The 26,214-nt window shown below is 40.2% G+C and overlaps 1 protein-coding gene and 1 long non-coding RNA gene across 2 annotated transcripts in view; one reads left to right on the forward strand and one right to left on the reverse strand.

Moving 5' to 3' along the window:
• LACTB2 (lactamase beta 2) overlaps positions 1-6,569 on the forward strand; it is a 32,495-nt gene extending 25,926 nt beyond the window's left edge. Inside the window, exons 5-7 of the mRNA XM_040487625.1 lie at positions 1,827-1,975; positions 5,553-5,634; positions 6,244-6,569. Coding sequence (XP_040343559.1) covers positions 1,827-1,975; positions 5,553-5,634; positions 6,244-6,287 — 275 coding nt within the window. The 3' untranslated portion in view covers positions 6,288-6,569. The remainder of the gene's footprint in view (positions 1-1,826; positions 1,976-5,552; positions 5,635-6,243) is intronic.
• LOC121038140 (uncharacterized) lies at positions 1-24,468 on the reverse strand. Its single transcript, XR_005794183.1, has 4 exons — positions 24,409-24,468; positions 22,435-22,597; positions 21,455-21,636; positions 1-93 (listed from the first exon to the last, which is right to left on the reverse strand). It is a non-coding gene; the product is annotated as an uncharacterized LOC121038140 (long non-coding RNA).
• Positions 24,469-26,214: the final 1,746 nt, after the last annotated feature.

The raw sequence follows: 26,214 nt of genomic DNA on the forward strand, positions 1-26,214 counted from the left end.
TTGTGTATTCATTTCACTTCTCCAGAAAAAGAAGCCTGTTTTAGTATCTCAGCTGTCACGGCATTGCTCTTCAATATGAACCTCCCTTTTATCCTAAAAGTGAAGAAAGACATAGGACTGGACAAGAGGGCCCAGAAGGAAAAAGAAACAAGGTTACCTAATTGTTTAAGTCCTTCCAACTTGTTCCTAACCAGAGAGCCATGGAGAGACTTGTAATTACAGTGTCTTCAATCCCCTTATATTCTTTCATGAGTTTCTACTGCTGAGGGGATAGGAAACATAGTGGAGCTGGGCATTTGGATTTATTATGACCTAAGAGGAATGGAAGCTGACAGCTGTTTTTAAAGAGAAGAGAGCACATGTTTGATGTACTCACATTGGAGTAAAACTAATGAGAGGCTGCCTTGGTAAAGGTTCTTAGAGTGTTTGCTTTAGTGACTCCAGTGAACTGGCCTACTGGCATAGCAGGAACTTAAAATACGTTCTGTAACCATAGCTACTATATATTAAGGCCTGCTACCTCTCAGGTACTGTGCAGGGACCTTTACAGTGTTGTCCTCACAAAAACCCAGTGAAGCAGGTCGTGGGATCTTCATTGCACGGCAGAAGAAACAAGCTCAGGGATTCAGACTTCTGATGGCCACGCAACTAGTAAGTGATAGTCAATATTCCAACCAAAGCCCATGCTCTGTATATGGTAACAGGTTAGTCTGCTGAATTTGTTCTCAAGTATTTTAAACATCCCTCTTGCAGACTTGGGTCATACATAATTTGCACTATCTAAAAGAGCAACTAAATTTCAATATGACTTAGGGGCACCTGGGTGGCTCATTCAGGTAAGCATCTGGCTCTTGGTTTCATCTCAGTTCGAGCCCCACGTCAAGCTCTGTGCCAATAGCATGGAGCCAGCTTGGATTCTCTGCCCTCCCCCCACTCGTGCTCTCTCTTTCTCAAAATAAATAAATGTAAAAAAAATTTTTTTTTAACTTAAAAAAAAACTTTTACTAGAACTTAATCGGGGTTGTCAGCATTTCTGAATGACTAGACTATACATAAGATGCTTAAAGTTTTACTGTGGTTCTTGTGAATTTTTAATAGATCTTGGTCACTTACATGAAGCTACTTTTTACATTCCTCCTTTCAATCTTTTATAAGTGTGGCATGGTGGGTAAGAGCACAGAGTAATTAAAAGCTCACAAGTCAGAACCCCAGCACCGTCCCCTCCTCACTGTTGAACTGTGGGCAAATTATTTACCCTCCTTACACTCCCACTTCTGTTATAAAGAAGGTATGATAAGAGTGCCTACCTCATCGGACTCTTATAACAATAATATATAGAGGGTGGGTGATGGGCATTGAGGAGGGCACCTTTTGGGATGAGCACTGGGTGTTGTATGGAAACCAATTTGACAATAAATTTCATATTTAAAAAAAACAATAATATATATTATGCATTTAGAGCAGTGCCTGGCAGATAATGAGCACACTATAAATAGTACCTATCCTTACTCCTGTGCTTACTGTTTTTGTTGTTAATTTTTTTTTTTTAAGTATATAGTAACATTTCATGCAGATTTTATCTGATATAATACTCTGGTTTTGGCCAGAGTTTGTATGTAATTTTTAAATTTTGTATGTAATTTTTAAAATTTGTATGTAATTTTTAAATCTCTTACACCTGTATCATTTTCCACAAATTCATATTTAGAACACTTAGTATGCTTTTTCAGTACATCATGTGCATTATTTTTAAACAGACTGAATTAATTTCAGTTGTACTTAGTGTTTTTTATCTGTTTGAAATAAATGTTATAATTCTAATTCAGGACACGGCCCAGTAATCCATAATGCCAAAGATAAAATTCTGGAATACATTTCTCACAGAAATATGCGAGAACAGCAAATTCTTGCATTACTTCATGATAATTTTGAAAAATCATTTACAACAATGGAGCTGGTAAAAAACATTTACAAGGTAATTTTCATTTATCTTATTTGTACATAGCAACAGTTTTATTAGAATACTCTACACAGGGGTACCTGGGTGGCTCAGTCGGTTAAAGCATCAGACTCTTGATTTCAGCTCAGGTCATGATCTCACAGTTTGTGAGTTCAAGCTCCGCATCAGGCTCTGAGCTGACAGAGCAGAGCCTGCCTGGGATTCTCTGTCTCTCTCTCCCTCTGCCCCTCCCTGCTCTCACTTTCTCTCTCTCAAAAATAAATAAATACATGAAAAAAAAAAGAAGAAGAATCTATGTAATAGAACACATATGGTAGACTTATCACATCCCAGAACAGAATAAGTCTGTTAATTTTATAAGTAGTGCGCTTGTATAAATTTGAGATCAACAATCTCAACTTTCTAGAACACAGAAGTTAAACAAAAATGGACACGGGAAACCAAACAAACCATTCTGAACTATCATTAAACCGTATGTACTTCATTCTGTAGGAGAGACCATTACCAACAGCCTATAGCGATTTATGTATTATTGTATCCCTCTTGATTGTTGGTGTCCTAGTCTGTAGCAAGTGAGAAGGGTTATCTGCTAGAGACATACTGGGATAGCAGGGAGAAGTAGCAATGCCTAACAAGGAAGAAGAAGGAGAAAGTACATGTAACAGAACATGAGTAAATAACTTAGTATATAGAGAAAAGAAACCCTCGCGTCAGTGGCCTCTGAGCATATCACATATAACTACTACCACAACCTGTATAGCCATAAGATACATGGGAGTATAAAGATGAGCTTGAAAAGTACCTGGGCCCAGTTATAATTAGTAAAGAACTGTAACGTTCCATAGGCCTAAGTTATCAAGACAATCACATCATACTCAGTGTGCTTTGTTTTAAAAAGGAGGGATGAGTGGTTAAAATGGCTAAAGATAAAAAGTGCCACTGGCAAAGCGGTAATATAAAGTTTCTTTCTCTGAGAGAGGGGGAGAGAATGCTTATGCATGAGTAAGGGAGGGGTAGAGGGAGAGCCAGACAGAGAATCCTAAGCAGGCTCCACATGTGGAACCCAACTCAGGGCTCAATCCCACGGCCATGACATCATGATCTGAACCGAAATCAAGAGTCGGATGCTTAACTGCCTGAGCCACCCAGGAGCCCCTGGTAACATAAATATTTAAATTCTGTGAAAGAGTTCATTTCCTCATAATACTAGAGTATAGCCACTCTAGACTATACATTGGTACACTGGGGTTTTCTCTCCTAACTTAAGTATAGACAGCAGAACTCATAACCCTCCCAGATGAGTCACATTAAGCAGTTTCCCATACCCTAAAAAATGCTGGTTCTGCATTCAGAGGTATGTTCAGAGGTATACTCACTGTATATATGTGTCAAGTACCTGTTGCATACAGAATAGTACTAGGTATTACACAGAGATGTATTCAGTCAACATTTACTAGATTCCTGTGCCACACAATGGACGAGATACAGAGTTACACAGATGATTAGAGATCCCTGCCCTCAAAGGACTCATAGTTTAGTGAAGACAGACACGTTCAACAGATAGTTGTAATACTAACTCGCATTTTTTGAACACATTATTATGTGCTAGATGCTGTACTCCTTGTTTCACACTTACAAATGTAATTTGAGGCCCTTAATTCATATACCTCGAATTCTCAATACATGAAGATACTATTATTCCAATTTAATAGACTTAAAAAACAAAAAACTGGGGCGCCTGAGCAGCTCAGTCAGTTAAGCATCTTAGGCTCAGTTAAGCAACTCAGTCAGTTAAGCAACTTAGGCTCAGGTCATGATTTCATGGTTCGTGGGTTCAAGCCCCGTGTCGGGCTCTGTGCTGACAGCTTGCTCAGAGCCTGGAACCTGCTTCAGATTCTGTGTCTTCTTCCCTCTGTGCCCCTCCCCCACCACACTCTGTCTCTCTCTGTCTCTCAAAAATAAATGTTAAAAAAAAATTTTTTTTTAAACTGACTCAGAAAGTTTGAGTTAAGTAACTTCCAAAGGTACACCACTAGCAGATGTCACATACTCAAAAGTGAGATGTCAGATACTACTCATATCTTGCTTTTTCTATCACACCAGGCTTCCTCCAAGACCTCTTTATAGTATATCAGAGCATTAAAGAAAGAATAAATTATATCTGATGGAAGATGCAGGGTATTAAGGCTTGCCTGGAAAAGCTTTAAAATTTTAATCATTTAATTGAGTCTTAAAGAGTAAGCATTTCCCAAGCCAGAGTATAGGAGAAAAGAAGCCATTCTAGACAGAAGGAAAAACATGCCCTGGGAGTAATAAACCAGCATTGTGTACATTTGAAAACCCACAAAGAAACTGCATATGACTGGAGCACACAATGCATATGGGGATGGGCAGGAAAGGAATCCCAGGGAATGAGGCAGAAAGGCAAGCATGATCAGATCATGGAAGCTTTCACCACCATGCTAAAAAGTTGGGCTTTAGCCAATAAACCTGGGCATAGCCACTCAAGGATCTTGGGAGAGGAGTCACATAATCAGATCTTGAAGATCACAATGCTGGGGGCGCCTGGGTGGATCAGTTGATTGGGCATCCAACCTCCACTCAGGTCATGATCTTGCAGTTTGTGGGTTCGAGCCCTGCATTGGGCTCTGTGCTGACAGCTCAGAGCCTGGAGCCTGCTTAGGATTCTTTGTCTCCCTCTCTCTCTCTGCCCCTCCCCTGCTCGCGCGCTCTCTCTCTCTCTCTCTCTCTCTCTCTCTTTCTGAAAAATAAACATTTAAAAAAATTAGAAGATCACAATGGCAGATATGGTAAATGGAGCTTAAGGGAGAGTTGGGGGTTAGAAGTTTATATTTGGAAACATTAATATCTGATACTGCTGTGCCAAGTTGGTTGTGTAAGAAGTGAGTCAACAATACAACTCATTGTTGCATGAATGCTTAGGGGTGCCTGGGTGACTCAGTCAGTTGAGCATCTGACTTCAGCTCAGGTCATGATCTTGCAGTTCATGAGTCCATGCAGAGCTCACTTTGGATCCTCTGTACCCCTCTTTCATTGCCCCTCCCCCCAAAAAAACTTAAATAAACTTTTTTTTTTTTTTTAATGAGTGTTTTAAGAGAAGTCTAAGGAAATTTTCAGGATGAAAACTAAATGATGGGAGAGGTAGTATAACCAATGGAAACATACAAAGATACTATCATGTAACCTAATAAATAAACCATAGGGCCAATGGATCTGTGGCATCATCAAAACTATCTAGAATAATTTTTATAGTTATTTACTTATTCATTCATTCATAAAATGTGGAGTTCCTACTCTGTGCCATTATGCTAAGCACTGGGTATTCAGTGATGAACAAAACTGACACTATTAACTGTCTAGACTGTTCAGTCTATTTGATCTACAGGTATATAGATAGAAATACAGTGGCCTAAAGCAAGACATGTACAAGGTGAAATCATTTTGATTATTCCTCTATAAAAATGTATTTAAAATTTTCCCCTTTTGATGCATTTTTTCTTCAATAGTTTCAAAACGATTTACTTCTTTTTTAAAAAGGAAATATTTTCTTTCACTCTTGTCTTTCTTTTAGACTGTTCCTGAGCATTTATATAAGATGGCTGAACATAATGTCTTGCTTCATTTGATAAAATTAGAAAAAGAAGGAAAAATCTGTAAGTATACTTCCAAACTTCACTTCTTTTATTACCAGCATCTAAAATATTTTCTTACAAGTCCTTCCTTGAACGTCACTGTAAGATGGAGAAACGCACTAGGAAGGGTTAATAGTGAAAGTGGACCACAAGTTGGAACCTAAAGTTCCCACAGGAATTAGAATTTTGCTTAGGGGTTGCAGTTCTTACCCACCAGAACTATAATCAAAGGCGTGTAATGGAAAGATAGTTTCTCTTCTCCCAACCACAAGACCACAAAGAATTTCACATGTAGAAGGCTTGGGAACAGCCAAATGTTTTAGCAGTAGTAAAGGTAGTAACACAAAGATATTAAAGCAGTCAATCTGTCTTTACTAGTTTTAGGTTAATTCATCAAATTAATCTTTCTAGAAGTTTAATCCTTAAAATCAAGAAGCTTAAAGCTTGAATTTTGTGTAGAAGCCTCAACAATGCTCTTATATGTCCAAAAATAAAAAAAAATACCCACTTTATATTGAGCAATAAAATTATTTTAGGAATGAATGCTTTTACTAGCCACAAAATAACTTAAAATCCATTAAATTTGCTTATCTGTTGTTAAATTTTTACTCTCTAATTTTCTTTCCACAGTTAGCAACATGGATCCTGACAAGAAATGGAAAGCTAATCTTTAGTTGCAGATTGATGCAAGCTTGTGTTGGTTTGTTTTTAGAGAATGGTGTGATTTTCTTAACTATTAATTATCTATACGAAAGACAGAGTATAGAACATTGAAAACAACCCTAGATATACTTTAAAATATTGTCATATTTTCTTCTAAAATAAATATTACATTTTACATTTTACATGTTACTTATCTAACCTGAGTCGTATAACATTTTATCAAAAATTCAGAATCCAACAATGTATCCATGTTCAACAGATTCAATAAAATGGCTACTTTAAAAATAATAGAATTTGTGTAATTTAAAACTGAATATTATTCTTGGAGATTAGTTATCTATTACAAATGGCCAATAATACCATTTTCTCCAGCTGCTGCAGTTAACAGCACAGATTTCTACATAATCCTTCTTTACGTCTGTAGATAACAGCTTTGTTTTCATGCTTCTATCGATTATGACTTTATTTTAGTTCTATAGCCCTGTATCTTGTATATTTTCTTATAATGGTATCCCACAATAATTTATGAACATCAACATTGGCATAATGCCAATTAAAGTCATTATATAATAATTATTTCTGTAGTCCATTACTACAACCAACATACTTTTTCAAGGTTAGTTTTTAGTATGTAGTCATCAGCATATATATGAATTATATACCAAAAGTTGTTTTTTTAATTAATTAGAGGATTTATAAGACAGGGCATTTTTTATATAAGTAGTGTTCTTGAATAGGAGTTAGGTTCTCAGGGCAGCTCTCCAGTGCTTATTTAACCCACAAGGTTGCCAAACTACAATACTAAAATGAGCTCAGAATCCTGAGAAATGGCCCTTTTAAAATTCTTTCCTAAAGGTAAGACTACAAAATTTTTTTAAGCTTTTTTTGATATCCTCACCTCTTTCTGCTCCTTTTCCCAAGGTCCCCAGCATGTTCATACTATTCTAGACACTTATTCTCATGCTTTAGAGACCTATTGTGTTCCTGAAACCATTTCACATTACAAAATAACTGTGAACTCAACAATAACAAAAATAAACAACTCCATTCAAAAATGGGCAAAGGACTTAAATAGACATTTCTCCAAAGAAGATATACAAATGGCCAATAAGCACAGGAAAATATGCTGGACATCACTAATCACAGCAGAAATGAAAATTAAAACCACAATGATATACCACTTCATCCCTATTAGAATGGCTATTACCAAAAAAAATAATAATAAAAGTATTGGGGAGGATGTGGAGAAATTGGAACCCTCGGGCATCACTGGTGGAATGTAAAATGGTGCAGCTGCTATAGAAAACATTGTGGTGGCTCCTCCAAAGTTAAACATAGAATTACCATACAATTCAACAATTCCACTTCTGGTATATACCCAAAAGAATTGAAAGCAAAGACTTGAATAGATATTTACACGCCCAGGTTCATGAAGGCAGTGTTATTCAAAATACCCAGAGGTGGAGGCAACCCAAGTATCTATTTAAGGATGAATGGGTAACTAAAATGGTGTATGTACAGACAATGGACTATGATTCAGCCTTAAAAAGGAAGGAGATAGGGGCGCCTGGGTGGCTCAGTCGGTTAAGCGTCCGACTTCGGCTCAGGTCATGATCTCACAGTCTGTGGGTTCGAGCCCCGCGTCGGACTCTGTGCGGACAGCTCAGAGCCTGGAGCCTGTTTCGGATTCTGTGTCTCCCTCTTTCTCTGACCCTCCCTGTTCATTCTCTCTCTCTCTCTCTCTCTCTCTCTCTCTCTCTCTCTGTCTCAAAAATAAATAAATGTTAAAAAAAAATTTTTTTTTTAAAAAAAGGGAAGGAGATTCTGACACATGCTACAGTATGGGTGAAACTTGAAGACATTATTCTAAGTGATATCAGCCAGTACAAAGGGACAAATACTATATGATTCCACTTATTTGAGATACCTAGTGTAGTCCAATTGATAAGAGACAGAAAATAGAATGAATGGTGGGGTGCCTGGGTGGTTGAGTCGGTTGAGCCTCCGACTTTGGCTCAGGTCATGATCTCAGTCTGTGAGTTCAAGCCCCGCATCGGGCTCTGTGCTGACAGCTCGGAGCCCGGAGCCTGTTTCAGATTCTGTGTCTCCCTCTCTCTCTGACCCTCCCCCGTTCGTGCTCTGTCTCTCTCTGTCTCAAAAATAAATAAACGTTAAAAAAAATTTTTTTTTTTAAAAGAATGAATGGTAGATGCCAGAGACTGGGAGAGACAGAGAAATGGGGCATAAGTGTTTGGTGGGTAAGGAATTCAATTTGGGAAGATGAAAAAGTCTGGAAATAGATGATTGTGATCATGATTGTACATAAATCATGAATGTATTTAATGCCACTGAACAGTATACTTAAAAACTGTTAAAAAAAAAAAATGTGGGTGCCTGGGTGGCTCAGTCAGCTAGGGCATCTGACTTCAGCTCAGGTCATGATCTCATGGTTCGTGAGTTCGGGCCCTGCGTCGGGCTCTGTACTGACAGCTCAGAGCCTGGAGCCTGCTTCGGATTCTGTGTCTCCCTCTCTCTCTGCCCCTCCCCGACTCATGCTCTGTATCACTCTGTCTCTCAAAAATGAATAAACATTTTAAAAACTTTTTAAAAATGGTAAAAAATGGCTATAAATATTTTCCCCAACACCACCACCAAAAAAAAAAAAAAAAAAAAATCTGTATTCCCATTCCCTAAGTATAGCAGATACCAGCAAAATTTAGACAAGAAGTCTGATTATGTGTGTATGTGAATGTTTAGTTTACCTCTTAATTTGCATGTCCTCCATTCTTTCCAATCTCTTTGAATAAAACAGCAGTTGATCAAACCAGAAAACCCAATAGTTATTTTTGATATGCCCCATCCCTCATATCATATCCAGTTCTTCATCAAGTACATACTGACTGTTCCAGCTCTGGAACTTGTCTCTGCCTCTTACTCCACCAATAGTCCTTAGCCCAGGCTGTCACCCTTTTTTGCTTGGACAACTGCCATAGCCCATAACTCTGGTCTCCCTACTTCTGTTCTTGGAGGGAGTGAGGGGACAGGGATGAGAAGGGCATTCTGAACTGAAGAAATCTGCACAAAGCCATGTAATCATGGTCTTGTTTAAGTACCATGGCACCACTACAAGTGGACCTATTGGAGGAGGGGTGATAATGGAAGGCCCTTCAACTTCCTGATTTTTCAGAGTCTAAGCAACTGACCTTTAACAAAAACAATGGCATTCATTAAATACCTGCTTTGTGCTGGGTACTGGATCAGGCACTGGGGACACAAAGGGGAACAAAACAGCATCTCTGCTCTCAAAAGAAGCTTATATTCTAGTTCTGGAGATACATAGTTACAATATGCGGTACCATGAAATTTGGTTGGGTTATAGAAAGCTTAGAGGATGGGGCACCTGGGTGGCTCAGTCGGTTGAACCCACTAGGTTTCGGCTCAGGTCATGAATTTGAGCTCCACGCTCCAAGCTCCTGCTTGGGATTCTCTTTCTCCCTCCCCCTCTCCCTCTCCTCTGCCCCTCCCTGCCTCTCTCTTTCTCTCAAAATAAGTAAACTTTAAAAATTTAAAAAAAAAAAAAAAAAGCTTAGAGGAGCCTGAGCCCAGTCTTCAAAGATGAGTAAGTGGTATCCAGGTAAAGAAGTTAGAAATGTTTACATTTTTTTTTTAATTTTTTTGAGAGAAGAGAGAGAATGTGCAGGGTAGAGACAGGGAGACAGAATCTGAAGCAGACCCCAGGCTCCAAGCTGTCAGCACACAGCCCAACGTGGGGCTTGAACCCATGAACCATGAGATCATGACCTGAGCCAAAGTTGGACACTCAACTGACTGAGCCACCCAGGCACTCCTAGAAGTTAGAGATGTTTAGGAGATGAGAAGAATTGTTCCAGTTGGAAGAAATAGTGTATGCACATAAACAGATATGGCAGAGCATCACATGGTTGGAGAACTAAGTATAATGTTTGTGGGTTGAGGTCTTAGAGACAAAAAGAATCAAGGGAACATAGAAATTTCACAGGAACCAATGTATTGTCATCCAGCCATGCTTCGCACAGGCTGGAATATGCATAATTTAGGAATTAGAAAGTTAATCATATGGGAATGCGAGCTGGTGCAGCCACTCTGGAAAACAGTATGGAGGTTCCTCAAAAAACTAAAAATAGAACTCCCCTACAACCCAGCAATTGCACTACTAGGCATTTATCCAAGGGATACAGGTGTGCTGTTTCGAAGGGACACATGCACCCCCATGTTTATAGTAGCACTATCAACAATAGCCAAAGGATAGAAAGAGCCCAAATGGATGAATGGATAAAGAAGATGTGGTTTATATATATATATACAATGGAGTATTATTCAGCAATCAAAAAGAATGAAATCTTGCCATTTGCAACTACATGGATGGAACTGGAGGGTATTATGCTAAGTGACATTAGTCAGAGAAAGACAAAAATCATATGACTTCACTCATATGAGGACTTTAAGAGACAAAACAGATGAACATAAGGGAAGGGAAGCAAAAATAATATAAAAACATGGAGGGGGACAAAGCAGAAGAGACTCTTAAATATGAAGAACAAACAGAGGGTTACTGGAGGGGTTGTTGGGTGGGGGGCTAAATGGGTAAGGGGCACGAAGGAATCTACTGAAATCATTGTTGCACTATATGCTAACTAATTTGGATGTAAATTAAAAAAAATTAAAAAAAAATTTTTTACAGTTAATCATAGTCTAGAGCAGTTGTAGTATTATTTTGTTGTCTTCCCAACAGCAAGAGTTGGTTCCCAACCATTGTGATTTCATTCCTCTTTGTTTGTCATAGCCAATTACTATACCCTCCTTTCAATATACCCTTTCAGTAGTTTTGAATTACTCACAGCTTCTGCTTAAACACATTTTCTGTTTACTCAAGAATTTGCATTCTCCTTGTCATCACTTTTGCCTTTCTCTGTATATCTTCAACTTCTGTTTCACAACAACCGAGTAGACCTGTACATGTCTCAGATGCAGATCTCCTCCTAGAAGAGGACCTGCTTGGTGCAATTAACCTTCAGTGTCCCTGTTCAAGAGTGCTTTCCTGCCATCCCATCTTTTATATTACTGACCAGCCTTTCTGTAACTACTCTAGACCAATCATCTGGGACCAGAAGGGAACCCCATTCAACAGTGGACTGGGTAAGGATTCTGAGATTGGCCTTTTCAGTACAGTGAGAAGAAAAAGAGCAGCAGAAGGGGTCTCAAAGGTAGTAGAAGACAGGGTATAAGAAGTATTTAAGAAAAGGAACAGCACTTAGAAACTACTAGATCTTGAAAGAGGGGGATCAAGTAGAAAAGGAGAAGTCTAGTAGAGATCTAGATTTCTGGCTTGGGCAGCTGGGTAGATGTTGACCTGATAACCAGGATGAGAAAATACAGGAAATAGAGAAGGCAGAATGAGTTAAGGAAGGAAGGATGCATTGTACTATAGATGAGTTGGAAGTACCAAGGAACGTACAGAGGGAGATACCTAGGAGGCACTTAGGTCTTTGGAACTGGAGCCGAATAGGCAAGATCTATTTTGCTGCACGTGACAGAAACTTATTTTCAACTAGTTTAAGCAAAAGGGGAAGTTGGTTGGCACATGTAACCAACCTAAGAAGGATAAGGGTGGAGCCAGGCTTGCGAACAAGAATAAAGATATGGATCCCATCAATACAACCCCAAACCTCTCACCTCCATTTCCTTTTTTGCGGATCAGACTGGCTTCTTCACAAGGCAGGAGACATGGCTACAGGCCTCTCTGGGCTCATATCCTAACCGCTCCATAACCAACAAGCAAAACTGATGCTTTCAGATTCTGTTTGAAAAAATCCTAGGGGAAGGGCTCCGTGACTTACACTGGCTCATTACCCATTCCTTAGGCCAGTCTCAGCTGTACAGGACATAAGGTACTGTAATTTGGCCCAGGTTTGGTCACATGCCTACCCCTGTAACCAGAGTGGGTGAGGTCTGTTCTCAGATAAAGAAGAGTCACAGGAAGATTCTAGAGCAATATGGATTCCTTACTGAATTGCTTTCCTCTCCTTCCAGTGTATGATAAAACAGTTCCCTGCAGTAGCTCACAGAATGTCCGGACCAACTCTATGCAAACTGAACCTTTCCTGTGTATTTCTGTGAGAGTTTTTGAGTGTTTTTAAGTTATTTGGGAGTATCTTCACGTCCCTGATTGTCACTTCAAGAAAAAGTAAAATTGGCTAGTAGCAGGGAAGCTAAAATCCTAGAGAAAATGAGAAAAGATTCAAGTACAGATGTTTCTTCAACCTGCCAGGACGATACATTAGCACCACCTCCCTTGCAAATCACTCTGCTTACCAGAGCGTGGACCGGCGTGAGACACGCTACGAACTTCAGGCATTGTTGGACCGGGAAAATGCACCATTATCGGTCTTTCTCCCATTCCGTTGGGCGGGGGGGGGGCAGGGTGCTTGAAAGGAGACTTCATTTTGATAGAAGAAAAAGGTTCAATATTTGAAACATTGATTGTGAAAGTCTTACTTCCAACCTCCATGGAGCTGGGCCTTCTGAAACATTTGGAATTAAAATGGAGGAGGGATATGTATAGGTGTATTTATTTGCATATGCAGAAAATATCTCTGGAAAGATACCAAAAATAGCTTGATCAAGGATAGGGTAATCACTAGGACAGAGGTGTTTTACCAGCCAAAAAAAAAAAAAAAAAAAAAAAAAAGGTCAGTAGTATTAAATAAAGACTCTTATGTGCTGTTTATGCTTATTTTACCCATTATTGGCTTATATAACATTAAATCCTCAACAATATTACCATATTGTTACTGCATATTACCAATTTTATCCTGAAAGATTGCACATAAATGCTAAAATTCTGAATCCCCAAGAAATCCACATTAAAATCCATTAACATTACAGGCAGTTTTAAAAAACAGTAAGCATTATTCTTTGAGAATGTAATTCTATTTAGTACCATTTGTGGCAGATTTACTACATGTTTATTGCTACTCCTTTCAAAGACCCAATAAAAAATAATACATACTAAGTATACAGAGTTATAGATTAAAAAAATAATAGTAAAACGTATAAACCTGAGAAGACAGAATGCAAGAGGGGACCGCATAGATTACAACCAAATTTTGCAGGACTACAGATAGAGCTAGGGCAGAGATAAAACTATATCCTGAAATTGCTGTAGGAAGGAAGAGAGCCAAGTCACCCTAACAACCCTTTCAGAACATTAGGACTTACAGGCACCAGGTGCTACAGAAGGTGGGGGCAGTGCTCTGTTCTAAAAGTGGGATTGTTGAAAGCTTATATGTGCAACATACCCGAGTGATACACAGCCAGGCAACAGCTGCCCCAAAAAAGAAACCAAAGTTTATTCTTAGAAGTGGAAGGCCAGAAAAAAAAAATTAAGTGAAAGAACAGTAAACTCCCATTCCCCTTTCCTTACCTGTCCCCAGAACAGTGGCTTCCAAGGAGATGAATGTTAGATAGAATATTGGGAATTTCATCTCTAGAGAAAGTGAATGGTACAGACAAAAAAAAAAAAAAAGAACTTTACATAAATTTGTATAGGAGTTCTCCAACAGATTAGCTATATCTCCCTCCAGGGAAGCCCACCCACACATATATACAGTTCCCAATCAATATCTCTTAATATAAACAGAAATCCAAAGTTCATAAGAAATGAAAGAACAAAATAAGCAGGGATAGGGAAAAAAAGAGTATACAAAAAAATATTTTAATTATTAGTGTTCTTAGATAAGGGAAGGTATTATAATTTGTAAAACAAGAACAGGATGCTGTGAAAAACAGCTCTAGGAAAAAGCCTGATTAAGTAAAGATATAACCAAAATAAATAGAAATTTTGGAAAACAAAACAAAGATGGAAAACAGAAGGGAAAAGATAGAAGATTTTGGGAGAAAACTGGGAGGTACAACATCAAAGTAATTGGGGTTCCAGAAAAAAAGGACTGAAATTGGGCAGAAACTATCAAAGGAGAAGTACAAAAAAATTTCCTAGAACTGAAGGACATGAGTCTTTCAGTTGAAAGGGTCTACTAATGCCCAGCAATACAAAAAAGATAAAACAACCCACACTAAGTCATAACATTATAAGATTTCTGAGCATAACATTATAAAATTTCAGGGGCTAAGGAGGAGATCTGAAAAGATTCTGGGTTGTAGGTATGGTAGTAGGTAGGGTTGGGGATTTGGAGTCACTTGGAAGGGAGCATGAATCGAAATGGCACTGTTTTTTTGTTTTTGTTTTTGTTTTTCAGGGTGTATTAGGACATAATGCCTTCAATAATCTGAGGGAGAAATTATTTGTCCTAGAAGTTTATAACCAACCAAGCTATCAGCCATGTGTGAATGCAAGGACTCAAAAAGTTTATGTCTGCCATACACCTCTCAGGAACTGCTGGATAATGTACTCCAGAAGAACAAGAAAAAGGCACACAATTGATATAGTAAATCCAAAATAGAAAAATGTCAAAAGTACATTCTAAGGCAAAGGTGTGCCTAAACCCTGCTCTAGATTTATTTACCTACTTATTTATTTATTTATTTATTTATTTATTTATTTATTTATTTATTTGTTTTGGGGCAGGAGGAGTTAGGGGCTTCAAAAAGAGATCTCCAGAGGGGAAACTGATTGATTATCTGGTACTCCTGAGCCTTTGGGAGGAAAAATCTGTGGTGGTCCTACAACAGCACTAGCTGAACAACTGAAACAATGATCAGTAAATAGAAAACTATACTGGTGGGGGAAAAATGAGGCAAGCACTGATTCCAAAAAACACAAGCTACACAAGGAAGGAATAATTATGAAATAGCTTTGGTCTCTGCAATTCTACCTAGGTAATAATGTAAACACTGACTAAAAATTGTGTCAAGGGGCACCTGGGTGGCTCAGTCAGTTAAGCATCTGACTCTTGATTTCGGCTCAGGTCATGATCTCTTGGTTCCTGGGATCCAGCCTTGTGTCGGGCTCCATGCTGACAGCATAAGGCCTGCTTGAGATTCTCTCTTTCCCTCTCTCTGCCTTTCTCCTACTCATGCTCACTTGCTCTTTCTCTCTCCCTCTCCCTCCCTCTCTCTGTCAAAATGAGTAAATAAACTTTTTTTTAATGTGGTATAAGGATAATAGAGGAAAGGAAATAAGAGGTTGTGAGTGCTGAATCATCACCTATGATAATAAAAAGTCAATAAAGTCTAAAATTGATAAATCAGGAAATAAAAGGGTTAGAATTTCATTAATGCCAGAAAAGGCATCTTAAAAAAAGGAAGAGATTGGGAAAGGGTTTTCCTGTTGGCACTATTTGATTTTTAAATAAACTTTTAAATATTTTTAAAATATTTTAAATAAAAAATTTTAAAAGAAATTTTTAAATAAATGTGATATAAACTAAACATTTTAATGTCAAAATAGTGATAGTATGCAATGGGTAAGTTCCAACTCTTTTAGTCCAGTGGAGCAAGCACTTTTGTCATAGAATTTGCTCTTGCAAAAATCCTCAGGAATTGTAAACAATAAGAGACACATGCTTATTTACTGTTCTCTTAGCCCAAAGGGTAAGAATCTTCCAAGTTCATAATCCTTAATGGGTACAAATCTCAAGCATAAAGATTCCCCTAAGAGGAAATCCTATACCTAGTATCTAGACTGTAGGACCTGGAGAATGAAGGTGAACTGGACGTCCATGGCCTTTAAAGTTTCACTGCAGTATGAAACCATCTAAAGATAACTAGACCTGAGGTTACCCGAAGCCAGCAGAGTGCTATTTATAGCTGTATGGTAGATCCCAACTTTGTATTCCAATCATAACACAGTACAGTACTAAAGATCTATCATAGTTCAAGTTTCTCCCATTGAGATCTAAACGGAATTTAGGATTCAGTAACTAGCCAACGTAAAGAGAAAAAGATTTTGCCTCTATCTCTCAACAAATACTTTCTCTGTGGTTGGTTAAGTTACCCACTACAGAATTTGCAGGCAAGCTAACACTGAAATGACAGATTTCCTCACTTATGTTTACTAGCGTTTTTAAGAACTTTGGCCCCACAGAAGCACTCCTCTGAAGAAAATAGTATTTTTCCAAATCAGAGGTTTCCAAATATAAATTAGGCTGCAGCAATCCAGGCTATAATGAACTTATTTTGTGCATGATTATAATACTACTGTGATATCCTTGGTACTTAAGTTTGGAGGAAAGTACTTCTCTGACAAAAGACCAGTTACTTGGTTTTCCCATGTTTGTCCCCATAATTCCATGAGATTTTAATCCATTCAGTATCCATTTCCTCCTTTTAGGGTGAGACTAACATCTACTCTGGAGCCATATAAAGCAACCTATGCTCTTCATATTTTCCCAAGAGGTGAAGAAAAATTTTTATTAGCAGAAGCTCTCTGGTTTCATACCACAGAAGTCTTCCCAGCATACTTTGTGGAAGTAGATAATCCAGCCTCCTTCTCCTGTTTCAGTTTTCAAAAAAGGTAAAAATGTCTATCAAAAATGGTATATCTCAAAATTTTGTATCTAAACTTGAAACTCCCAGGAATACTCTTAGCCATCTAGTCTCTCAGCACAAAATGTGCTCTTGGACCACTTGGTTCACTATCAACTGGGGAGCTTACTACAAATACACATTTCTGGAACCTCCCAGATTTACCAAATCAGAATTTCTAGAGAGGACCAAGGAATATAATTTCTTCTATCAACCCAGATGATTCTTTTCTGATACCAATAGAATTCTAAGTTAGCTGGCACAAAAACCAACACTCAGATCAATGGAACAGAATAGAGAACCCAGAAATGGACCCAGAAAAGTATGGCCAACTAATCTTTGACAAAGCAGGAAAGAATATCCGATGGAATAAAGACAGTCTCTTCACCAAGTGGTGCTGGGAAAACTGGACAACAACATGCAGAAGAATGAACCTGGACCACTTTCTTACACCATACACAAAAATAAACTCAAAATGGATTGGGGCGCCTGGGTGGCTCAGTCGGTTAAGCGGCCGACTTCGGCTCAGGTCACGATCTTACAGTCTGTGAGTTCGAGCCCCGCATCGGGCTCTGGGCTGATGGCTCAGAGCCTGGAGCCTGCTTCCGATTCTGTGTCTCCCTCTCTCTCTCTGCCCCTCCCCCGTTCATGCTCTGTCTCTCTCTGTCTCAAAAATAAATAAAACGTATAAAAAAAAAAATTAAAAAAAAAAAAAACAAAATGGATGAAAGATCTCAGTGTAAGACAGGAAGCCATCAAAATCCTCGAGGAGAAAGCAGGCAAAAACCTCTTTGATCTTGCCCGCAGCAACTTCTTACTCAACAAGTCTCTGGAGGCAGGGAAACAAAAGCAAAAATGAACTATTGGGACCTCATCAAAATAACAAGTTTCTACACAGCAAAGGAAACAATCAGCAAAACTAAAAGGCAACTGACAGAATGGGAGAAGATATTTGCAAAACGTATCAGATAAAGGGTTAGTATCCAAAATCTATAAAGAACTTACTAAACTCAACACCCAAAAAACAAATAATCCCATGAAGTAATGGGCAAAAGACATGAATAGACACTTCTCCAAAGAAGACATCCAGATGGCCAACCGACACATGAAAAAATGCTCAGCATCACTCATCATCAGGGAAATACAAATCAACACCACAATGAGATACCACCTCACACCTGTCAGAATGGCTAACATTAACAACTCAGGCAACAACAGATGTTGGCGAGGATGCAGAGAAAGAGGATCTCTTTTGCATTGTTGGTGGGAATGCAAGCTGGTGCAGCCACTCTGGAAAACAGTATGGAGGTTCCTCAAAAAACTAAAAATAGAACTACCCTAGACCCAGCAATTGCACTACTAGGCATTTATCCAAGGAACACAGGTGTGCTGTTTCAAAGGGACACATGCATCCCAATGTTTATAGCAGCACTATCAACAATAGCCAAAGGATGGAAAGAGCCCAAATGTCCATCAATGGATGAATGGATAAAGAAGATGTGGTATGTATAGACAATGGAGTCTTACTCAGCAATCAAAAAGAATGAAATCTTGCCTTTTGCAACTACGTGGATGGAACTAGAGGGTATTATGCTAAGCGAAATTAGTCAGAGAAAGACAAATATCATAAGGCTTCACTCACATGAGGACTTTAAGATACAAAACAGATGAACATAAGGGAAGGGAAGCAAAAATAATATAAAAACAGGGAGGGGGACAAAACATAAGAGACTCTTAAATATGGAGAACAAACAGAGGGTTACTGGAGGGGTTTTGGGAGGGGGGATGGGCTAAATGGGTAAGGGGCCCTAAGGAATCTACTCCTGAAATCATTGTTACACTATATGCTAATTTGGATGTAAATTAAAAAAAAAAAGAATTCTAATTTAGTATTGGGTTGTTGGCTTTTCTTTATCAAAGTTTGCTGTGAGATACACACAAATAAAATCTCTATCTTTTTTTTTAATGCTACCTATCAAGGACATTGTCTATTTTATTATTCAGTGTTCTTTGGTTTCCATGGAACAAAATCCCTTTCAGATTTCAGAGCTGGATAAAAGGTTTTCTTTTCTATGAACTGCTGTGCTTTCTTTATTAGACTAGTGTTCATCAAATTTGGCTAATTATCAAAATTGCCTGGGGAAATTTTTAAAAATACATGCATCCCAGACCCCATGTAAAACCCATTCATGAGATACTCCAGGTAAAAGAGAATCCATGTAAGACTAAACATTAACCATGTTTCAAAACTATACGTGAGATGATGTCTAGATAATTCACCATGTTCACTTTTTGCCTTGGCTTCCTGGAAACTAGTCTTAAAGCAATTTTTCTTAAAATTCAGTTCTTTAATATAATTATTCTCCTTTTCTTTCCCTCATTTTATTACTTGTCTGGTTCAGTATTTTTTTTTTACTTTTTTTTTAACGTTTATTTATTTTTTTGGGACAGAGAGAGACAGAGCATGAACGGGGGAGGGGCAGAGAGAGAGGGAGACACAGAATCGGAAACAGGGTCCAGGCTCTGAGCCATCAGCCCAGAGCCCGACGCGGGGCTCGAACTCACGGACCGCGAGATCGTGACCTGGCTGAAGTCGGACGCCTAACCGACTGCGCCACCCAGGCGCCCCTGGTTCAGTATTTTTTAATGAGTTTCAACTTCAGAGGAAATAACTTGTAATAATACTATCCTTTGGACCAGCACATTCCTTGCAAGGGCAATTTTAGCCTAAAATAAATCACTTATTGGGATTATAGAGTAAAAGAATCTGGTGGGCTTAAAAGTTTCATCATTCAGATTTTATGGAAGCTTCATAGGAAATTACTGTTTGAAAGGCACTCTGAAAATCATTGTTATTAAATGCCATATACATAATTAAGTTTCTGATCCCTTTTCAATCTCTTTGCTAAGGGTACTCCCCAGACTAAATACATTGTTTCTTTCTTTTTATTCACCACCTCAAAGATCGAATCCATTTTAGTGGTGTCAACCATTACCATCATGCTGAACAATTTCCAGATGTATGCTTGAACTTGAATCATTCACTAAAGCCCCAGGCCTAAATCCTTGGCTAACTGCAGAAACTCTTCATTTGGCTGTCTCCCAAAGACCACACATCAATGTGCAATTTTACATTCCTGATTACTGCCCTCTTCCAATTCGCCCTTTAGGTAAATAGCATCACCATTTTTTCCACATCCCCAGCTGAATTAGTCCTTGGTTACTCATTTCTTTTAATCCCCCTCCACTTAGCAGGGCAATATTTATGCCCTAATTTGAGGATGTGGATGCAGTCTGAAGACCAAAGAAAATGCCCGTGATTATGAGTGATCTCAGAAGGAGTGATAAATTGCCTAGGAAATAAAACTGCCCTGTTTCACAGGGACAAAACTTAACATTTGTCTTAGTCTCAGGGATAGACCCCTTTCTGTTTTCCCCAGTCTGGTACGCCTGCCCCAAATTAAAGTAAACTACTGATTCCTCTGTATTCGTTCAATTCCTGTTCTCATTCATCGTGGTGCTGGCGGTGGTGGTTAACGGTAATGGTTTAGCAATAGTATTTGTCCAACCAATTTCTCATCTGAAGAAAAGGAATGGTAACAGTACCTAACTCAATAAGTTGTTATGAGTATTAAATATCCGTAGTGTTCAGCATAATGCTTGGTACCCAATAAATATCAGTTGCTATTATTTTTATTGTTGTTATTATTGACAGAATATAGTCACATAGTCCTTATGATTATTTCACTTTGATTTATACCAATTAAACTCCACAAAACACCAAATTTGCTCTCTGGTAAAATCTTACATAAGATTATGAGATTTTTATAAGATAGAATTCACATTCTTCATCTTGGGAGTTAAAATGTAATAGTTGTAAAACCTTAAACAAGTCATTTTGCTGAGCCTCTGTTTCCTCATTTGAAATAGGAATAACATTAGGTTCCAGGTTGACATGAGGTAAAAATTAATATTATGAACAGCACTTGGGAGGCTGCAAGAAACTATACACATTTTAGTTGTTTTCATTGGTGCTGTAAGCTTTGTCTTAGAGGCACTGAGCCCTATACCATTTTTGATGGCTCCAAGACATCAACTCAGTTCAATCAGTCACAAATCCCCTGAGGCACAAGACCTAATGTTAAAAGCAGTTTAAGAAAGCATTTTGCACAGAAAGATGGGTTCATTATTTCATCCTCCTCAGATGAAAGTGATCTACTGGATGGCCTCCCGGGCAGATGTAATTGCCCAATTATTTTATGAAGCATCTCCCAAATGTGACAACCTCCCCAGGAACTGCTTACCTACTACCATTTTCCTGTCTGTTCCTGAGAACTAGGACCCTCTTGAAAGCACAACAAATTCAAACTAAGACCCCCTTGTCTATCTGTGTCTGCTGAGATTGTTTCCGAAATCCTTACTACACACGTCTCCACGGTCCTCGACCGTTGCCTCAAATACGAGTCACCCCACCCTCTGTTACACTCATTCACTCATGCTCATGCTGCTGTTGGATTTTTCTCCCCTGATCCAACCACTTCCTGCTGTTCCTCCACCTCCAGAACCTTTACACCATGTTCTCTGAAGCACCTGTGGTGGTTCATGTTATTTGCCCAACACCCCTTCTTCCACACCCTCCAGTAACAAACTCACTTACCCTACCCACAGGGAAAAGTGGGTGACCACAATGGGCCATAAAAATGGACCCAGGAATGATCATGCTACCAAGCCAGATTAGTCTGGGTCTTTCCTTGGGATTATTCTGATAGATCTTCCAAGAAACCATGTTCTATGCCATATAAATAAAGTCCATTTATAACAGGGAAAAATGAAGCCAAGCTGAAACAGAAGACAGAAAAAAAGGAGATATGTTGAGAGTCCCGATAAGGTCAAATGCCTGGTTCTAGATTCTAAGATCCACAACGGCACTCTAGCTCCCTAAGCTTTTTTTGTTTTCTTTTTTCTTTTTCAATCTGTTAACTTTCAGCCCACTATGTCCTCTTTTCAGTCACTTGCAACTAGAAGAGTTATGACTAATACAATCCATTCCATTATAAATAAAATCCCCTACATCCTCGACTGTTCCACCAAACATTCTCTTCACCACTTGCTTTGGCTATATCACAGCCCTCCCCTCAACCCACCAATCTCCTTCGGCCCTCTTGAGTGGGACTGACAATCTCCTTCCTCTCCAAACCGCCACAGTGCCACCCTGGGAAAAACAAAAACAGAAACAAAAAACCCTGCTCCTTCAGCCATCTTTCTTTCCACTCTTACTGCCATTTGTCCCCCTCCCCCCATTCATTCATTCCGAAGAAGAATCTCGCTCCCAGTCTTCCTTACACTGCCTCTCCTGATCTCACCACCCAAGTGAGTGGGGGAACCTCTACTCACAGATCTACGGCTGCCTTGTCCCTACTGACCTTTCCTCCTTCCTTTCGGGGTGAAAACTGGCATCCCCTCCTTTGTAAAGTTACTCCTCTATCTATGCTCTGTCTACCACAGAGACCTCAGTCCGTTGATGCCACCTGTTCCCATTTCCGCAGTGTCTTCACCTCTCCCTCTCATCCCTCCTCCTAGTCATCCGCACAGGCACAACTGTCAGTCACATCATTCGAAAGCCTGCACAAAATCTACCTTGGCTCCCTTATTCCTCCGTAGCTGCAGACCCTGCTTTCTCTTCCTCTTCAAAGTGAAACTTCTTGGAAGTATTTACTCTCTGGTTTCCATGTCTTCCCTAGGCATTCACCGCTCTCTGAAACTGATCTCTCTTCTACCAGAGAAGCTTTGACTCGGGGTCCTTGATGTGTTAAATAAAGTAAGATGAAACAAAGTTAAATCAGTTAAATAGGTCAAAGGGGAGAAAGCCCACCTTGGGCCCCTTAAGCCTCTAGAGTCATAATCCCATGACCTGGGCCGACTCGTGTCCTAGCCCTGGAGGAACACAGGAGTGGTCTAGGTGGGTCACAGACTCTAACTGTTACCAGCCGGCTCTCCCTCAATGGTCAGACCCACCTGCGGGCGTGCTGTGTCACCTCCTTCCAGTCTGCCTTACTAGTTACAGTGCAGCCTTATAAATTTGGTTTACAGTTGCCACAGCAGTAAAATTTATACCCAAGGAAATTATATAATTTCCAACTATGAATGGAACGAATTTGCTTCCTCATAGAAATACAATTTATTCCTTACAATACAAGTGCAATTATATGTTTTAACAACTTACCACATATGATGTAACAATGGCATGTAAACAGATCAATGACCTGCTTTTATTTATTTTTTTTATTTTAATTTAATTTAATTTTATTTTTTTTAACGTTTATTTATTTTTGAGACAGAAAGAGACAGAGCATGAACGGGGGAGGGTCAGAGAGAGAGGGAGACACAGAATCCGAAACAGGCTCCAGGCTCTGAGCAGTCAGCACAGAGCCCAACAGGGGGGCTCGAACTCACAGACAGTGAGATCGTGACCTGAGCCGAAGTCAGACGCTTAACCGACTGAGCCACCCAGGCGCCCCATGACCTGCTTTAGGGAAAAAAAAAAAAAAAAGTGAGGCACCTGCGTGGCTCAGTCAGTTACGCATATGACTTAATTTGGGCTCAGGTCATGATCCCGAGGTTTGTGAGATCGAGTCCCGCATTGGACTCTGTGCTTGGGATTCTCTCCTTCTCTCTCGGCCCGTCTATCTCAAAACAAATAAATAAACTTTAAAAAAATGTGCCGTGTTTCTATGAGGGCAGGAACTATAGTCGGGAATGGATTAGGTTGACAATCACTGTTCTCTGGAAGTTCAACATCTTCCTGGTAAGTGAAGCTCCTGGAGGAGTACTTACATGAAACAAGAACGGGCTTGGCAAACAGATTACTAGCCCTGTGACTTTGGGCAAATTACTTAGCATCTCTGAGCCTCAGTTTCCCCATTTTTAAATTAAAATAATAACACCTAGGGCACCTGGGTGGCTCAGTCGGTTAAGCATCCCACTTCAGCTCAGGTCATGATCTCATGGTTCGTGGGTTCGAGCCCCGCACCGGGACGTCTGCTGTCAGTGAAGAGCCCACTTCAGATCTCCTGTCCTCCTCTCTTTCTGCCCCTCCCCCACTCATGCTCACTCACGCTCTCTCTCTCAAAAATAAACAATAAAATTTTTTTTAAATAAAATAAAATAACACCTGTTTCGTAGGGTTTTTGTGAAGACTAAATGACATAACCCATGTGAAAGCAAAATGCCTGGAACACAGTAGGCATGCAACAAATAGTTCCTCTCCTCTCATCCTTCTGTCATATAGGAGGGGCTGAAATGCAACAGTCGCATTTTCCTTCTCACTCAATCAGGCACTTTCTTGCATGTGACTCTCACGTCATCTCAGAAGGGTTTTTTCATCCCTGGGTAGGTCTCATACGGCCAACTAGAGATAACCTCTTTGAGGGCAAAGATCGTCTTTCTGTTTCTTTCCTATTTCTCAGAACTACAGCAACCCTATGCCAAACATTTTCCTGGGTAGACCCAAATCCACATAATCTGCCTTTAGTCCTTTTCTGAATCACTGAAAATATCCTGAGAATCCCAACAATTGAGGGCTCAAGGTACATTTGCCAAAAAATCACTTACCCAGAATGTGGTGACTGTACACACTTTGGTCAGCACTATGCTGGACACGCGATGGCCCCCACAGTGGGATACACCTGAGCAACCAACCTGCTTAAAAGAATCCTCCAGAGCCCCAAGGGCCTTAGTAAGACCACCTTCCCCGCTACCATAACCCACGCTTAGAGGACTTAGTGGCAGTCACCCCTCCTTATAATCTCTTTAATCCTAAAAGGGAAGTTAAAATTAGAGTAGATTCCCCACTTTCCCCTAAAAGACCACCAGGATAATTCTATCATGCATAAGAGCACTTCCCACCTTGATACTCTCCAGAAGCAAACCTCCAGCGTCACCCATCGTCACCATTGTCTCTTCCCCACATGACTCTGTTCATCCCCTTAGTGACTTAAACTAAAAGCCAACCCTCCCCCCACCAGCCCCTTAACCCTTCTACTTTATCCCCTAGGACCCCAGCTGTGTTACCTCCACACTTTCCACCACTTTCTTCACCGTCTTACGCAGAAACCTGGCTACAGCTCTAACTGAAAACTGAACACTGAAAACTGAAACCTGTTTTCCTTTGTGCCTTGTCGAAAGGTGGCTATTTTTTCCCTCCCGCACCTCACATACCATAGAACTCAGGGGTGGAGTGGGTGTTTTGCATGATCCTTATGGCTGATGACAGCTTTTCTCCCTTGCTCAAAAGCCCCAACTCTTCTGGGAACCCATGCCCTCCAACTGTACCACCCACTATCCCCCTGTGGCAATCATCTGCTAAGCTCTCTGACTCCTCCTCGTTCATGTCAGCCGTTGGCAGCTGGCTCCTCCCCTGGCTCCCTTCTGATTCTACTCCTTCAGTCATTCTTGGTGATTGAACATCCATGTAAAGTGTGTGTCAAGCCCCCTAGCCTCCTGGTGCCTTGACTCCTCACTTCCAATGCACTCCTCCCACCTCCACCTCCGCACCCTCTCCCTTCATCACGCCCTCACCGCCTCACGGCCGGTGAGGGCACAACACCTGAACTCACTCCCAGCATCCCACTCCCTGACTACTTCCTTCTGGGCCAACTAGTCCCACCCCAACTGTCTTCAACCCCATGGGTGCCTCCCATTCAGAGGTCTCAGCACTATTGGTCTGTCCTCTGCATCTGTCAGAAGACTGGCAAGGGATAGATGGCATGTTCAGAAGGGTTAAACTGCTGAGAGCTTAATGAAGGGCCTGTTCACAGAGGAGCGGGCAGGTAGAGGGAAGTAACAAGAGACAGGGAAGTTCCTGGGGATAAGGAATGTGGGAAGCCATGACCACAAACAGCCTGAAGAGGCCAAGGAGAGAATAAGCTAGCTCACTGAGCCCAGGGAGAGCTGGGACAGTGAGAGAAAGGCTACCTGACTGGGCTATGGCCACAGGAAACCACAGCCACTGCCAGAAACAGTCAGGTGAGGAGGAATCAGGGACCATAAATCCCCAGAGCTCTCCTCTGATTTTTGGCCAGTGTCTTCCCTCAGCCGAAGTCAATGAGGAGTCAGAGAGAGTGCAAGGGAGCCTCAGGGATGCAGTCTATAGAGGTATGTCTTTCACAGCAGAAGAGTGGATTGTAGGCTGGAGGGTGCTAGAGGGTCAGAGCACAACTACCCCTCACACCTTCACTTCCTGAGCCCTGCCCTCATCTACACGCATCCTCAACATCCTTGCCCCACTGTCATACTGGCCTTGCAAGACCCAGCCTTCTCCACACCTATATCCAAGCGGCGGGTGTGGCTGGAGACAGTTGTGTGACTCTGCTTACAAGTGTCACTTTGAATTTACGTCTACAAGTCTCAAGAAGTTTC

This window comes from Herpailurus yagouaroundi, unplaced genomic scaffold (assembly GCF_014898765.1).
Source record: "Herpailurus yagouaroundi ecotype Mexico unplaced genomic scaffold, PumYag 165, whole genome shotgun sequence".
NCBI classification, from domain to species: Eukaryota; Metazoa; Chordata; class Mammalia; order Carnivora; family Felidae; genus Herpailurus; species Herpailurus yagouaroundi.